Genomic DNA, 15667 nt, shown 5'->3' with positions numbered 1-15667 from the left:
GCCTCCACAACCACAGGCCACATACAGCACATGAATGGAAGCAGCAGCCAAGCAGAGGAAGCAGAAGCAGCAATGGCCCTTAATTTCAGTTTTCTTTCTCTACCCACCGCCACAGCCACTGCCACTGCCACTGCCACTGCCACTGCCCCGTCGTTCCCCAACCCCAATCATAGTAATAAGCAGCTGTGCCTCTTCAACTTCAAGACCCACCACTCTGCCTCCTCTTTTCTCGCAAGTGCTGTTGATTCCCAACGTCAAACTGGAGGAGTTACAGAGGACGACGCCCCAGCTTTCTCCGGTATGCCCTCCCCCCTTTAATCCTAAACTCTGTCTTCCTCTCCCATCTCCTTCAATTCATCTCCCTTTTCTATCATTTTCTTCCTTGTTGCAGTATCCAACAACTTTTAGTGGTTCTACTGGGATGCCACTGACGACTCTTAATCAATCCAACACTTCTTGTTGGGAATTGTTTTATGTATGCATCTCATTAACAATTAACTAACTATGGAGCAGAATCGATGAGCCGGCCATTGCTTGCCTCGCTGTTACTGGCAGCTCCAATGTTTTTCTGAATCCTGATTAAGATGTAACAACTCTGTTCATTCACTTCCCTAGTTCTATGAAATGAATTTCTGATTTTTTGTATAGCGGGGGACAAGAAAAGGAAATTAAAAAAAATAGAAAGAGGGTGAAGAACACCACAAGGGAAGACCCATCAGTTTGCCTTTACATAGCTAGCTCAAATTGATCCAAGTTACCTTTTTTTTTTAATGGTTATTAGTTACATGTTTCACTGGTGTTCCTTTGATAAAACAAAAGACACCATTTGGAACTTAGTTGAATGATATTCAGAGAAGAAGGAATGCTGAATAACACTTCAATCGAGTGACTTATAGATGTGTGATTGTTATCCCTGACTAGAGTTTTCTGTTTCCATGAAGAAGGACCTTCATCTACTGCTCGCACCCAGCTGGATCTCTTGGAACAGCTCACTTCCAATAGCTCAGCTGTTGATGGTATGTAGTTTTGCTTTATGTGGAAAAAATAGATTCCTTAATAGATCTGACTATATTCTTTAAGAAAAAGACCAAGACAAACAAAAGACTAATTATTCTACCGTAATGACCAGGTTATCAGAGTGATGGTAGTTCTCAGAAACTTACAATCCGAGATCAGCTTGCCATGTTGGTAGGGGACCGAGATGATGATTTCAGCATTCCCTTGGGTAAGAATTTAAAGAAGGTCAGTCCCAAGTTCTTAACTGTTTCCCAGAAGAGAAACATCAGGAGGCAGGCATACTTGGATGAAGTATCTCAAAGGAATGACACGGTTTTCTTTGCCACTATTGGAGCATTTGTAATTTTGCCCCCTATTATCATACTAGGAATTGCTATATTAACTGGTTATGTGCAGCTTTTTCCATGACCAGATAGTCTTTGTACAGAAATCACAGTTCTATGTCCCAATATGAAAATCTTTATGGCTGAGTTAGGTGGGATTTTCTCATGATACTTGTGTTATAGCACTGAAATCATAGCATCTGCTCCAAAACTTAGGAGCCTTCTTCTACCTCGGGTTAATCCTTTCCAGGGGATTTTCGTTCTCTTAATTTTACATCTGGTGGGAGCAGATCTATTACACATAATCAATATATTTCTCTCTGTAAAATTAATTATGAGAAAGCACGCCATCTATTCAACTGTGGGAGTGGTTTACAATTTATGTGTGAACGCTGCTACAGTGACATAAAGGACAAATTTCTGGCAATTTAACTTATTCCCATCAAAGCAGCTTGGTCATTTCTGAATAATAAGCCATCAATATTCTTTTCAGATAGTTTATGTAGCTCTTGTCTAATTAATTTCCTTTACGTATAATATCCGGAGAGAACCAGTAGTGTTAGTATCTTATAATTTGAGATGGGTATCGTATAATTCAGTTCAATACTCATCCCCGCTGATACAACACAGAATGAATTGGATTTTACTTTGAATCGCATGCATCCTATAATATGATACGATTCACAATTCATAATTTGAAATTTAGGCCATGTTAGAAGACAATGATGATTGTAGAGGTGACAGTGACATTAATCTTGAAGGGGAGCATAATTAGATATAAATTTAGTAATATTTTCTCATCATTTTAAGACTTTAAGCCCATGAGTTTATGACTGATGTAAGACTTGCACTGAATTTTGGAATCCTTGGTTCTTATTTTAGTGCCATACATGATATCAATATTTTTTTTTCTAGTTTTTTATTTTTTTGCTAGATATTGTTAAACTTGGGGTAAAATTACTATTTTGAGTATTTTCTTCATATTATAGGTATAAACATCTTTTAGATTATATTTTTTAAGCTACTTGTCAAAATTGTTATTGTATCTTATGATACATACGACTCATGATTCAGAAATTAGGCCTTCTGATTAACAATAAGTCTCTTGATTTGACAACTATGGAGAATACTTTTGTTCATTAGATGCGTAGGGTGGTTCATGTCAGTAGAAATTCAACCCAGCTAGCTGTGCATATTATAGGTTCCTTGCATACCAATCACACATATATCGAGTGCCAGTTAGTATTGGAACTCAAAACCGTGCATTTACTTGTGATTTTCATTCCTAAGAAAGATGACTTTTATTTTTTTTTTACAAATTCTTGCAACCCACTTTCTGGGTAACTATAGATTTGAGCCTGTTTGTTCATGACTTCTTTTTTAAGCTGTTAGATAATTCTGCAATATTTGAAGTCAGTCATGTTTAAATATCCTGGAGAACCCTGAATATAAGTCATACATGTGTCTGGTGGTTTCATTAGATATGCTACAAAGTGAAATGTTTATGGCTAAATTACTAACTGTGAAGAATATGATCAGATTGGAATTGTTAATTTTATGAGAAACCCAACTCAGTGCCCAGAAATATGCGGCCATTTTCAGTGTAACTCAATGCATCTTCTGTATCTGAAATTGCTGAAAAAATGTAATCGTTCTCATTTGTCTCCCAACCAAACAAGTGACTGGAATGATCTCTTTGGCCAAACTTTCTAGACTGAATGAAGAAAGTGGTACCGTACTCTGTACTTATCAAAAAAGTACTCTAGTATTCTTCTTTAAGAAACGTATTATCAGTCAATCCCTGAAGGTTTCATTGTCTTATGGAAGTTTCAAGATGGAGAGACAGAGAAACTCAACTATCCAATTGTGGATGTGCTCTTGATGCATACAGACAGATCATTCTTACATATTTTAGATGTTCTCTACTAAATGGTTATTTGTTTTAAACTGAAATTCTGTAAACCATAACTTTTTATGCGAATTTATAGCAGTTTTAGGGCCTAGGAAAATGCTGTCAAATAGGAGGCCTTTGTAGCTAGCAGCAGCAGCTTACGTCTTCTGCATCAGGTAGTGTTTCCATCTTTATTTCTAAGGTATTGGTGGCACTTTGAGAGCCAAAGATGTGTTTTGAAGCACCACTATACAATGGCAAATAGCCCCATAGTTTGAGACACATCTTAAATTGGATTGCCTGCAAAACTAGCTTAGAGTGACCCCCCCCCCCCCAAAAAAAAAAAAGACACAAATACAATAAAGATGTACGTAAGAGTCCTTGAAACTTTAAGCTCTCATGGTTAGTTTCACCAGTAACCTTGCTCAAATGGAAAGAAAGCCAAAATATTTGTATTAATATCATTAGCCACGCAGTGCCCCGATACTCCAAAGCCATCAATTTTTCATTGAAGAATCCCAGGTTAGAAGAAGCAGTTAGTCCATTTGCTTGTCAGCAAGACTCATTCAATGGTTCCTTGTCTTTGTTGTCCCTTGGAGAAATCTCCTGATCAGAAGGTTGTATGGGTTCATTCCCTAGAATCACTCCTTGTTTTTGTATGTATTCCCATTTATCTTGGAAGAGATAAAAGGCGGCAATAAGAGAGATCTCAGCAGTGAACATAATTGTCCAAAGCTTTATACTTCTCGACGTTTTCTTCTGGTAGGCTTGTAAACCTGTATACACACTGACGATTCCCAGTATTGAAACTGATGTTCCCAGTAGCCAGTGAACAAAGAACCATACACTTCTTCCTCTGCATCCTCTGTACAGAAGGAAGAAAATTTAAAAAAATGCTGTTGAAATCAATCCTCTCTCTCTCTCTCTCTCTCTCTCCATGAGTGTGTTGATAAAGTTATCTATGATTTGATTCTACTGGGTGTTGAACTTCTGTAAGGTTGAAACTATCAGATTATTTACCTGTGTGGCCGAAGAAACCCAATCAAGGCTTGTAACCACATGGCACCATAGAGGATTAACCCCATTCTCTGGTGAGCATTGTTGAATGAGTTATCAAAATTCCTTATCGACATTATTGCTCCTGCTGTTGCTAGAAGTACTGAGAGTGACTGCAAAACAAGAACTGACAATTTATTGCATGATAACAAGTAGAAGTCATACAAGAATTAATTAGATTTGATAGATACATTAAAGCCAGAGAGTACAGGCAAAATAGTAATGATACAAACTTCATAGATGGTAATAAAAAATTAAGTAGTTAAATTGGTTTTAATTATCCTTCAAAAGTCTGTGGGTAGATAAATAATTTGAGAGTTGGGAATCTTTCCATTGTATTTCTCTTTCATCATCATTAGTGGTTAAAGTCGAATACATCTACCAAATAGACAAAATTCATAGTTTTGATGATAACCTTTTACATTCGTATAACTGATGTTTTTCTTTTTCAAGAAGATCAATAAATGTTGAAATTATGCAGGGGTAAACCTACCATTGCTAATTCATTCACTGTCAAAATACATAAACATGGGGAAACGACTGGTAATAAACTTGCCTGTAAACTTGCGTGGATGTAGAACATTATTCTGAGTCTTTTTACACATTCCTCTCTGTTGGACATTCTGATGGCAAGTATTCCAACGGGCACCAAAAAACCCATTGAAGCCCAGAGGAGAAATCCATGCAATGTGATCTCAAACAACAGTTGATGAGTCAACTATAATTGCAAAACAATCAGTTAATCCTTCAAGAAATCTTACACAAACATTGAACAGACTAGTATGAAGAGACTCTCTACCAATTTCTTCAACAGTTACTGAATAAAATGGCACGATTAGGCATTCGACTAGAGAGTAGTAGAACTTTCATTTCATTGTTTGATTGGTTGCGCAGAGAAAATGGAATACCTCATGCATGCTTTGTTTCTTGCTGGTGTGTCTATTGTGTTTTCTTTCATGTTCTTGAGATGAGCAGACAAATGGCAGGAGAACAAGAATTACAACACTCGTAGGAATGGTGAAGCATGAAAGCTTATGCATTGCTCGCCTATTTCGATCTTCCAAAAAGAAGCAAATCCAATCTCAATCTCAAAACTAAGAATCCCTTGCTGTTTAGACTTTTGGAGTCCAAGTTACAAATTTATGCCTTCAACACAACAGAGAGCTCTCAATGAATCCTTGAAAAGGAGGTAGTCTTCATGACTTTCCTCCATAATTTGACATTCTGCTCTCTCTCTCTCTCTCTCTCAGCATTTTAAACATATTCTGTCACATTCGAATAGACCCATCTGGAGATAACAAAAAGTTGAAGTTTTCTCCTTAATACAAAAGCATAACCACCTCCTTCCTGTTTAAAGGAGAATATAAAAATATTTTCTGAATTAATAACTGCGAGCTTTGTGTTGAGTTTGATGGGTTAGGTGAGCATATATGAGTAAAGAAAGAAAGTGAGAAATAGGCATACATTGTGTTTCAACGATGTAGGGTCAATTTGACAGGCTTTTTGGTTTGTTCGAAGAGAATGTGGAATTTCAGAGCAGGAGGATGGTCAGAATGTAATGGAAGTCGATTTGGAAAGGATTTAGTGGACACACTCTACAATACATTATCTTCTACTTTCCCACTACTGAGAGTATCTACGATTTTTCTAAGGAAAAAAATTCTCTGAATATGAATCTGATGCATTATCTTAAACAAATGCACTGTTTAGTTACATACAACTGCCAACAACTAATTACGGCAGAACAGTCTCTAGTTTAATTATGCGGCTTCGAGTACCAGCAGAAAGATTTTCCCACAGGCAATCACCTTGTTTTAGTGTGAATAATGTATGAAGATGTTTCTTTATGATTGGAAAGTCCCTAGATCGAGTTGTGGAGACAGCCAAATAGGCTGTTTTGAAGCGAGGAGAAGACTGCATATAAAAATATTCCTCGACTGACTCTTGTAAAATGCGGAACCTTCTTTTAATTTGTTCACACACATATTATTGTTTTTCTAATTTTGTATATTTTCTCCTTGGTTTGCCTTTTCCTTTTGTTTTCTTAGTTGAGCCCATGTTTGGCCCTAGGATTGTGGAGGGAGGAAAGGGAAGGAACCAAAAAGGACATATGACGAGAAAAATGATGGAAGAGTTGAAGTTAATGTTTTATGGGAGCTACAAAACATTTACTGAAGAGTCTAATTTCCTATGATTACTAGCTACAAACACAAGAAAGGGTTGAAAATGGGAGATTTCATTTCTGATTATGTATGAGACAGGTAGATCAGGACACCTTTCAGTTGTGGGGAATGCAACAGTGATGATAGTAATTATACTTCCCCATTGGTCCCTCCCTTGTCAAATGCTGCACTTGATTGCTTCAAGGCAATGATGATCATCTGGACCCTACCTGTTTCATCCATGCATCACTAGTTTACAGTACTGTTTCAATTGCCACCGCCAAGCGCATGAATTCCTGTGAATTGTGAAATGCCTCCTACTTAATACAGTTCTCAGTACTTCTACAACTCATCTCACTCTGCTCAAATCTCCTACTTGCTCATGCTCATTAGCTATAAAACAACCCATTATGATGATATACCTGCCAGCCATGGCCATGGAGCTTACTTGAACTGATGGCAACTCTTAACTGAAATTTAATTAGGGCAAGTGCATGATTTGCAAGATTGATTATCATAATCGATTTACTGGACAATAATGAGATGGGGCTTTGTTTTAGGATAATTTTTGCATGCATGGGTCCTAGCAATCCTGGCTCTTTTTAACACTTGAACGAATCATATCATTTTCTGCAAAGTTGTTGACATGTCACATGTGATTCTAGGTAGAATTTCTATCAAGAAATCATGAGCTTGAAGAGGACACCATAACATTTCAGAAGGTAACAAAGATCAAAGATAGGGAAGAAAGGCTTGAGTATTGTTTGTTAACCCTTGATTTAGGGTCAAAGTGGGTGTCTTAAGGAGTAAGCTTTCTTTTCAATTACCAGAAGACTTTAGATTTCAACCTCTCCCCCTTGATGGAACCAGAATCGTTAGTTGGATTCTTTCTAATTTTTCTTTGCTTACAACTTGGACTGAAAACGAAACGTAACATTTTATGTTTTCACACGTAACATAACATTTTATGTTTTCACATAAAAAATGCTCAGTAAAAATAACTATTAAGTTTATGGAACTAAATAATATATCTAAATTTTTTTTAAGATATTATCTTTTTTGGATTTGGATCATAAGAAACTCTATCTGTTTAACTTTTAATATCTTCCACAAGTAAAAAATTTTATATCTCAATCTAACCCAAATAAGATTTCAAAACACTTTCTTGGTGCACACACAATTTGTAGTTGTCGTGGGTTTACTTTTGATAATGTAAATTTATAAATCTTCCTTACTCAAAAATGCTAATTAAATGTGACTATTAAATTTATAACACAAAGTAATATAATCAACACTTGCTTCATAGATTATTAATATGAGATTGGGGTGTGAGGCTTGAGGATTAATCAATAGAGCATTTGGAGGTTGAATTTAGTATAGGGTGACAAATGAAGAAATTGAAAAAGCATAGTTGAATACACATTTATCTTGTTAGATCATATCTTATGGTGACCTAATCTTCTTGGTAAACTATAGTTATCCCTAATATTATGTTCTTAGGGATCGTTTTTTATAATATTATCGAACAATCTTTTAAATTTGTAAATTATGCAATATAAGAACGTATAAATAGTAACAAAACTCATTAGCCTACAATCTCAAACTCATAAAATGAGGTCAACGAACTAATAAAGATAAGTTAAACTTTTGTAGGGTTCCTATTGCGACCATTGCCTAATTATATATCTAATTTTTATCAATGATTCGTAATGATTATAAATTGTAAATTATATGATCAAAAAGTTGTCTAATTGCCATTTTAAGAATAACCTAATTTAAGAGTTCGTATAATGTGCAAGTTAAAATATAAAAAATATTTTAAATATATTTATTTGAAAATTTTATTATTGTTTTAAAATGCAATTTGAACTTCTTAGGACTCAAATATGGAACTTTGGTTGATGTTATCTCCTAATCGGATTGTGGGCTCTGTTGGGGTATAGCAAACACATTAACAAAGCATTGACCCTGGTAGATGGTGAAAGCACTCAATTATTTTGTGCAATTTCATAATTTACACAAATTCTAATACTCAAATCTTAAAATTTATGATTTTCACATACACATTAATTAATCAAAATTGCATACCTTTTATCCGTAACGATTAATTGAGAAGATGAAAACTGTAAAATAATAGAATTAAAGAAAATAAAAAATTATTCCCCCTCTTAACCTTTTTTGGTAATTAAACGCAAGTTTATTGATAAGATACCTTCGCACTCGTAAATAGGTAGACAATTTTTATAAGTCCATAAAACTATTCACTGTCCATCAATATGGGCAGTTAAGAAATTACTCAATTCTCAAATCGACCAATAAAATTTGAACTTATTGAACCATTTTAATTAATTCATTAATAATATTATGTGGGCCACAATAATAAGTCTTACAGATGGTTGTAGTGCTCTTCAAGTTAAACGACATCATGATAATGATATAGTAAGTAGTTAGGTCTTTGTTTGTGATAAACATCATATCCTTCAACATGTTGATTTGGATATAACCTTAAGCATGTATCCATAAAGCTTACTAGTTTGTTACCGTGTGGTCACCTTTCAACTTTTTTACCATAACACTTGCAATCTAGGACGGTAACTCTACCTCCTAAATTTTGCAATCTAGGACGGCAAAATTGATAACTTATCAACTCAGTACTCAATTTTGTTGGTATCATCCAACCGAATCCAATTTAATTGTTTACTTAATTCAAAAAAATAAGAAAATTTGATCTTCATTCTGTTAACTGCCGCCATTAAAGGAAGGAAGGAACAAAAGAAGCCTTACAGTTGCAGTTGTTTGTTCCGACAAGGAAGACTGGAGAAGTGAGTACTGCATCTGTGTCTTATTGGTGAATATATTATTTTTCAAGCTTCTGAGCAGAGAATTCGGGTAACAACAGGCAGGATTGACTGATGCATGCTCTCTCTAATTAACAGAGAGGATCATATATATATATAATCGTGTAATGTAATCTCTAACTAGCTAGCTTCCACACAACACTCTGCCCCAAGCATCATCGTTCTACTTCTTGCTTATTCCAGTCCTTTCCTCTATGGCTTTATGTTGCATAGGCTGAATTCTCATATTTTCCATCCCACCTGCACATTCATTTGATGATGAGAAGAGAAAGGGAAGAAGAGAGTCAATTAAACACTTTGCTCAGCCAGGTAATATAATAGTATAAATTAGGCCTGCCAATGACCTGAGTTTGGACCCTCAACTGATTCAATTACTTAAGGTATGGTACTATATCTATATATATTTCTGATTATCTTGACTCGATTAGGATCCACTGACAGGCCTAACTGGAAATGGGTGCCCAAGGAAGGAAGACCCTTGAGGCCATACGAACCTGAGCTCTTCCTCCCTTTCAGGAATATGGAGCTCCAGATGTTCTTCAAATGGCTCAAACACCAAATCCACTTTCTCATCCTGCACTTTCTCCAGGGCTGCCGGCTCCCACTGCCACAACAAATGAGAGTTTTATTGAGTCATGACTGGGTATCACAAAGCTTCGTTGGCATGAATTCTTATGCCAAATGCTGCTTAAAAATGCCAGCAGCAGCTTAGATTAGATTTATGGTGCATTTCGAGATGGAGAGAGCTTACCTTGGGAGCATTGTCCTTGTCAATAGTAAGAGCTCTGATGCCCTGTTTCAGAATAAGAGGAAACCTACTTCAGTTGACAACTGCAAATGCAGCTTGAATCTAAGCATATCATCCAAGGCCAAGTAAAAAATTACCTCATAGACATCACCGGAGATTGTGGATCTTAGTATATTCATTGTTATTCTAAATTCTCTTTTCAGGCATTCAGACAGTTTTTGCTTCCTTGATTCGCGAATCTGTTTATGCACAGCATATTTGGTTAGACGAAACAGCAGCAGGAAGTGCAAGAAATAACACTTATAAGACAAGAGTCTGTATTAGACATGATATTTGACCCACATAATATTAAGTGCATACAATTACAGCAACAATGATGATCACTAACGCCACTAGGTGGGTTGGCTACCTATATTTTAGATCTCCAACCATCTCTCTATCCATGACTATAACCTCCACATGGCAGCTATTACATCTCATGTCATCTCTAAGAGTTTCCTACTAAATTTCTTTTGGACTTCCTTTCTCGTTTCCTATGAATTTACTCCATTTTATACACTCACCTCAAAGGTGTCCCTATTAATATGCTTCTCTCGTGTTCAAATCATCTAAATCACGATTCCCTCGGCTTATCTTCAATAAGTGTCATTCCAACAACCTTATTATGTATGACCTAGTTTCTTGTTTTTGTTTTATTTATTGTATGTTTTTGAAACAGGAGCAGAGAGAGAAAACCATTGCATGTAACTGTTCTCTGTAGAACATACAGAACAGACTATAAGAGCAGTTTAGCTTATTCAGAGAGTAATATCAAAATGAATAATCACCGATCTTAGTGTTATTTTCAATCCTGTAGGGGATGATCTTTTTAATCCCTTGAGCACTCCCCCAATCCAAGCATTTCCTTCTTTGCTTGCAGCAGCTTCCTGAGATGGAATTAAAGCTTGGATTATATGGTTCAGCAAAGGTGCAAGAATTTAGCTTTCTTAATTAAAAAAAAAAAAAAGATCAGTGGGAATGTGGGATTCCTTCCCTGCCATTCCCACACAGGCACATACAGAAAGGGGAAAATACAGAAATAAAATGAAAGAGAATAATTGAACTTACAAATGATTTTATGATCTCCTCCACTGTATCCCTTGAGAAACACTCATCTATTATTGACTGCCTGCAATTGAACCAAAGGATACTGATCATTCTGACCATTTTGGGAATAACTATTTTGCTTCTTTAGTTTAGGATTTAGTACTTGTTTAAGACACTATCTTCATTGATCTGAACTTCCACTGTGAACTCCTCAATTACAGATTTTACTGCATTCTGGTCACCAGTGTTTAAGCTTATCAAACGGTTCTCTAGCTCCGGCAATTTCTGCCACATATAGAACATATAGGTGAAAGATATTCATAAAATGAAGTAAAAAGAAGTAAACAGTCCTAGTATCAGAAAAACATAACAAGAACAACAATATGGGATCAAAGAAAAACAAGAGTCACATTTATGATAAGAAGACACTACCTACCAATCTATGACTAGAAAATGCTCTCCACACACATGATAATTGTTTATGACATTTTCCCATCAATAATGTGACATTCATACATGCATAGGAAGAGCTTTCAGCCCTTATTTCTGGGCTTAATCATTTTGCATGATTTTAATAATAAATTGTGGAGCTTCTTTCTGTTATGTAACTAGGAAGAGCTTTAAACCTTATAAATTACCTTGAATGACCGAAAAAAGAAATACAAGTGAAACACCCTATATGCCACACCAATCTACTAGCATTCCCACCCGAGTGTCTTCTCGCATTCATTATAGAAGGCAGGAAGAGATTTATATTTGTGCACTGAGGTTACCCTTTTTTTATGGAATTAAAAATTATCATCCCCAGAAAATGGTCAACAAAGTGAAAAAGAAGAGCTTCAGTTCTTCAATCAAATGATGACATTGCAGCTAGGGTTCATGGGTCTGGGGTAGACCCAGAAACCAGTCTGGACCAATGTGATTGGGTCAGTTTGGTCTAGATTTTTTCCTAGGTTACATCATTGGGTCTATGGACCTAATCCAATTTGACTTATACAAACAATATCAAAGCCCCATTCTTTATTAATATATACTTTTTCGCTCCTTTGTACTGCTTGTGCTTGCTTTTTTTTCAGAATTTATGTTAAAGCACATTATATCAATTGATAGTGTAAGCACATTATTCTCAGGGGCTATGCCCCTCCTAAGTCCAGGCCAGAGTCAAGTCAATTGAGTTCGCGGAAGTAGTTTATTTTAGGGAATATGCTCCTTCTGTAGGTGCCACAATCAGCATATTATCATCTGTGGAGGGAAGATAAATATTGGAGCTGAGCATTTTTGTTAATATTAACGAGGAACAAAATTTCTTATTTGTCATTCAGACAACCAGCATTATATTTGCATCCATGATAGTTCCCTTCATATCTGTGGAGAGTCAATCTCATACCCGAGTCTTGTCATATATGCACTCATAATAGCAATGCTCTACCAAAGCATGCCTCAACATTCCAAGAACGGTTCCCAACAGGTTTAAAAGACAGGAAAAGTAACTTTAGAGTTGAGAACTAACCTGTGAGGGGACAAAGTGGCTCGCCAGCCCAGTTGCAACCAATTCCTTACCATGCAGCCTTGCCCCTGTTAAGGCCAAAAACTCACCTGCATCCATGGGACACCACATTCACTCATATAGAGAGACACGAGGTAATACATCTCTTGTTTTTTTTTTTTTTTTTCTGTCTTTGTTTCTTGTCGTGCAAATTCTGAATATTCCTTCAGAACTAAATAGAAAGGACTTCACTCCAGCAACATGGACAGAGGATATAACTAGAGCTTTACCGAAATAATGAATGAAAAATAAGATATGATATATGTCGGTGGTATAGCAAATGCCTACCCAGACGGCCAGGAAGATGGGATAGAATGTATGAGAAACCACAATCAGTGTGAAATCCAATACTCGCTTCTGGAGTGGCAAAAACCTAAGATACCAACATTTATGTGAAATTCAATTACCACGTAACTGAAAAGTTGGCATTTCAATATCCCAAAAATTAAATCCATGATTACTTAAAGAAGCATCAAATACTCACACTCTTTTCTGTGACTACAGAAAACTTCATTGGAACCATTAAAGATGCACCTCCACCCATGGAAATTCCATGCACAAGAGCAACCTGGCAATGTCATCAACAGCTAAATAACAAGTACAGTGACATGGGCAATGATCTGAAACATATATTTCATTTTTTCATTCTCTCTTTTTTCTTTTTCTTTTTTTTCTATTTGTCATCAACAGCTTATTTATTTCTTTAGGCTGAAGGGAGGAGCCCTTTAATAGGGGTAGAGATAAGCAAATAAATTGAGATATTACCTGGGTTTTCTTGTATGTATGAATGTGATAGCAAAGCCAATACATTCTATATACCACCTCAAGACAAGAATCCTCTGCCAAAAAGCCACTCATAAGTATTTTTCCAAATATAATTTGCAGGTGAAGTTACTAACTAGAACTATCCCATGATGATGTACTCACTCGAGTTCCTTCCATCATAGAACATTTTCAAATCCCCACCAGCAGAAAAAGCACGCCCAGCTCCCTGTAGAAGTACACAAACAATATAACAAATTTGAAACACAAAACAAGATGCAAGGTAACCCAAACCTAATCATGCTATTCCATCAAATAATTTTCTACATTAGAAGTAGAAAACTTGAAGTATTGAGTACTAGCCTTGATTATAATGAGCTCCGCATTGTTGTCTTTCTCCCATTTCTCTAGGTATTCTGCTAGCAAAGAAACCTAATTTCCAGAAGGGTGGAAGTACTTGATCATGTAAATTACTTTAAAGAACAGCATAACTAGATCTGATTTCTTGTACTTACCACTTTGGATGAAATGACATTCAATTGACGAGGCCGGTTCAAGGTGATCAATCTCACATGGTCAATTTCTTCACCCAGAACAACCTAAATAATTATGAAAAACACCATAGTGATTTCAGGATGGCATTTATTGCGAGACCAATAGCAGTTGTTGGGACAGACCAATAGCTAAGAGTACATGCCAAATGAACCCAAAATAAAAGGTACCTCTACATTTGGGTCTACCAGTTCTTGTGCCATCTCCAATTAGATTCAAGCAAACAGACCTTGTGTACAGAAGAGCCAAACCTAGATTGTTGACAAACCCAACAAAGGGAAACCCGTAGTAAGAGTTATACACAATAATTTGAAACAAAAACTCCGAAGGCATGAATCGGTAATGGTACAACAAATCACTGGTTTCATAATCCAAGGCATGATTGATTGAATCCTAACTATATCACCAGTAGATTAACTCAACTCTAGAATCAAGTGACCAACAAAGTGGATTGGATTCAATCAATCCAGATTCTTGCAAACACCAATCGCTAAAACTTGACAAAAACTCCAAGGGTGAGCAAATTTAATTTGTAGTAAAAAAATCATGATGTTGGCACCAAAGTCATGCAACTGATGAAAGAAACCCATACAGGATCTGGAATTACCAAAGCCGAAGATCAAACAAGAGTTTAACTTACAAGAAGAGCAGCGAATTGAGGGCAACGAAAGCTGTTTGTTTGTAGGAGAGCAGCAGAATTTAGCGGGAGAAAATGGGTTTAAGAAGAGTGATGAGTGATGGGAAAGGGGAGAAGCAGCTGATCTTGACTGGATGGTAAGTTCCTCTTCCAGCGGCATTTTGGGATTCTCATCTACGGTCTACCTACCACCACGTCCACCTGTTCCTACCAAATTGAATTGAATCCCACGAATGGGTTTCATGAATGGCTTGTCCCACCAACCCCTCTTCCTCGCCTTCACAGTACTCCTCCATCGTCTATTTGGGTTTTTATCAATCATGTCACACACCAACCACCAAGCAATCTGTAATTTACATTTTACAGAGCGTCTGGGACAGGAGATGGAATGGAAATCTATCAAAACGACTCTCCTCGTTTGGGAGAGATATATGTAATAGAATGGATTCAAAATATACATCAACACCCTCATTCATTTTCTTTTTGACTAAAGTTTAATACATGTGATTTAGGTTTTGTTTCACTTGCATTCACTTTCCAAAGTTCCTTTTCAATTCGGGAAATGCCCTTGCTTTTGGCTGTTGAATCTTTTTCTGTAAATTGCTCCATATATGCCCTAGCCCGGGTGTTAAAGACTTATGTGGTGTTCTTTTGTGTTTGAATTTTATGTTTTGAGTTTTGAATTCATTTTGAATTTTATATTTTGAGTGTCTGTTTTGAAATTTTTAAAAATACGTTCTTTTTGTCATTCTGAAAAATTATTTCTCAAAACAGGAAACTAGAAAACGCGTTTACTTTGAAATAATAAAAACGGTTTTTTTTTGTTATTATGATATTTTATTTAACAAATTATAAATTTGATTCAAAAATTATAAACTATAAAATAAAATTCAAATAAAATAAAAAAAATCAACAACCTTAGAAATATCATTTAAAAAAATTAATACAAATAAAATATATCACATATTCAGTTTAATGAATAAATAAAATAAAAAATTTAAATAACATAACAAAAAATCAAATCAGCCG

General features: G+C 35.9%; 3 protein-coding genes across 5 annotated transcripts; 1 reads left to right on the top strand and 2 right to left on the bottom strand.

The window, feature by feature from the left end:
- Positions 1-1569, top strand: LOC127811822 (uncharacterized). 2 transcript variants are annotated; one of them, XM_052352006.1, is made up of 3 exons: positions 1-298; positions 945-1016; positions 1130-1569. In XM_052352006.1, exons 1-3 carry the CDS (start codon positions 31-33, stop codon positions 1423-1425), a joined length of 636 nt encoding a protein of 211 aa, XP_052207966.1. In that variant the 5' UTR covers positions 1-30; the 3' UTR covers positions 1426-1569. The 2 variants fall into 2 exon arrangements, with proteins under 2 accessions (XP_052207966.1, XP_052207965.1); XM_052352005.1 differs by having other exon boundaries at positions 4-298; positions 942-1016.
- Positions 1570-3164: 1595 nt separating this feature from the next.
- Positions 3165-9370, bottom strand: LOC127811562 (cytochrome b561 domain-containing protein At4g18260-like). Of its 2 annotated transcripts, none has more exons than XM_052351539.1 (4): positions 9234-9370; positions 4844-5005; positions 4252-4400; positions 3165-4096 (listed from the first exon to the last, which is right to left on the bottom strand). In XM_052351539.1, exons 1-4 carry the CDS (start codon positions 9282-9284, stop codon positions 3784-3786), a joined length of 675 nt encoding a protein of 224 aa, XP_052207499.1. In that variant the 5' UTR covers positions 9285-9370; the 3' UTR covers positions 3165-3783. The 2 variants fall into 2 exon arrangements, with proteins under 2 accessions (XP_052207499.1, XP_052207498.1); XM_052351538.1 differs by lacking the exon at positions 9234-9370 and adding an exon at positions 5196-5568 and having other exon boundaries at positions 3170-4096.
- LOC127811561 (3-hydroxyisobutyryl-CoA hydrolase-like protein 5) lies at positions 9273-15056 on the bottom strand. Its single transcript, XM_052351537.1, has 16 exons — positions 14642-15056; positions 14172-14252; positions 13965-14048; positions 13809-13881; positions 13615-13674; positions 13453-13526; positions 13172-13255; positions 12976-13060; positions 12652-12737; positions 11305-11426; positions 11163-11223; positions 10883-10981; positions 10193-10294; positions 10059-10100; positions 9802-9911; positions 9273-9547 (listed from the first exon to the last, which is right to left on the bottom strand). Exons 2-16 carry the CDS (start codon positions 14202-14204, stop codon positions 9508-9510), a joined length of 1155 nt encoding a protein of 384 aa, XP_052207497.1. The 5' UTR covers positions 14205-14252; positions 14642-15056; the 3' UTR covers positions 9273-9507.
- Positions 15057-15667: the final 611 nt, after the last annotated feature.

Source organism: Diospyros lotus, chromosome 10, assembly GCF_014633365.1.
Source record: "Diospyros lotus cultivar Yz01 chromosome 10, ASM1463336v1, whole genome shotgun sequence".
Taxonomy (NCBI): Eukaryota; Viridiplantae; Streptophyta; class Magnoliopsida; order Ericales; family Ebenaceae; genus Diospyros; species Diospyros lotus.
This window is presented reverse-complemented; position numbering and strand designations above follow the sequence as displayed.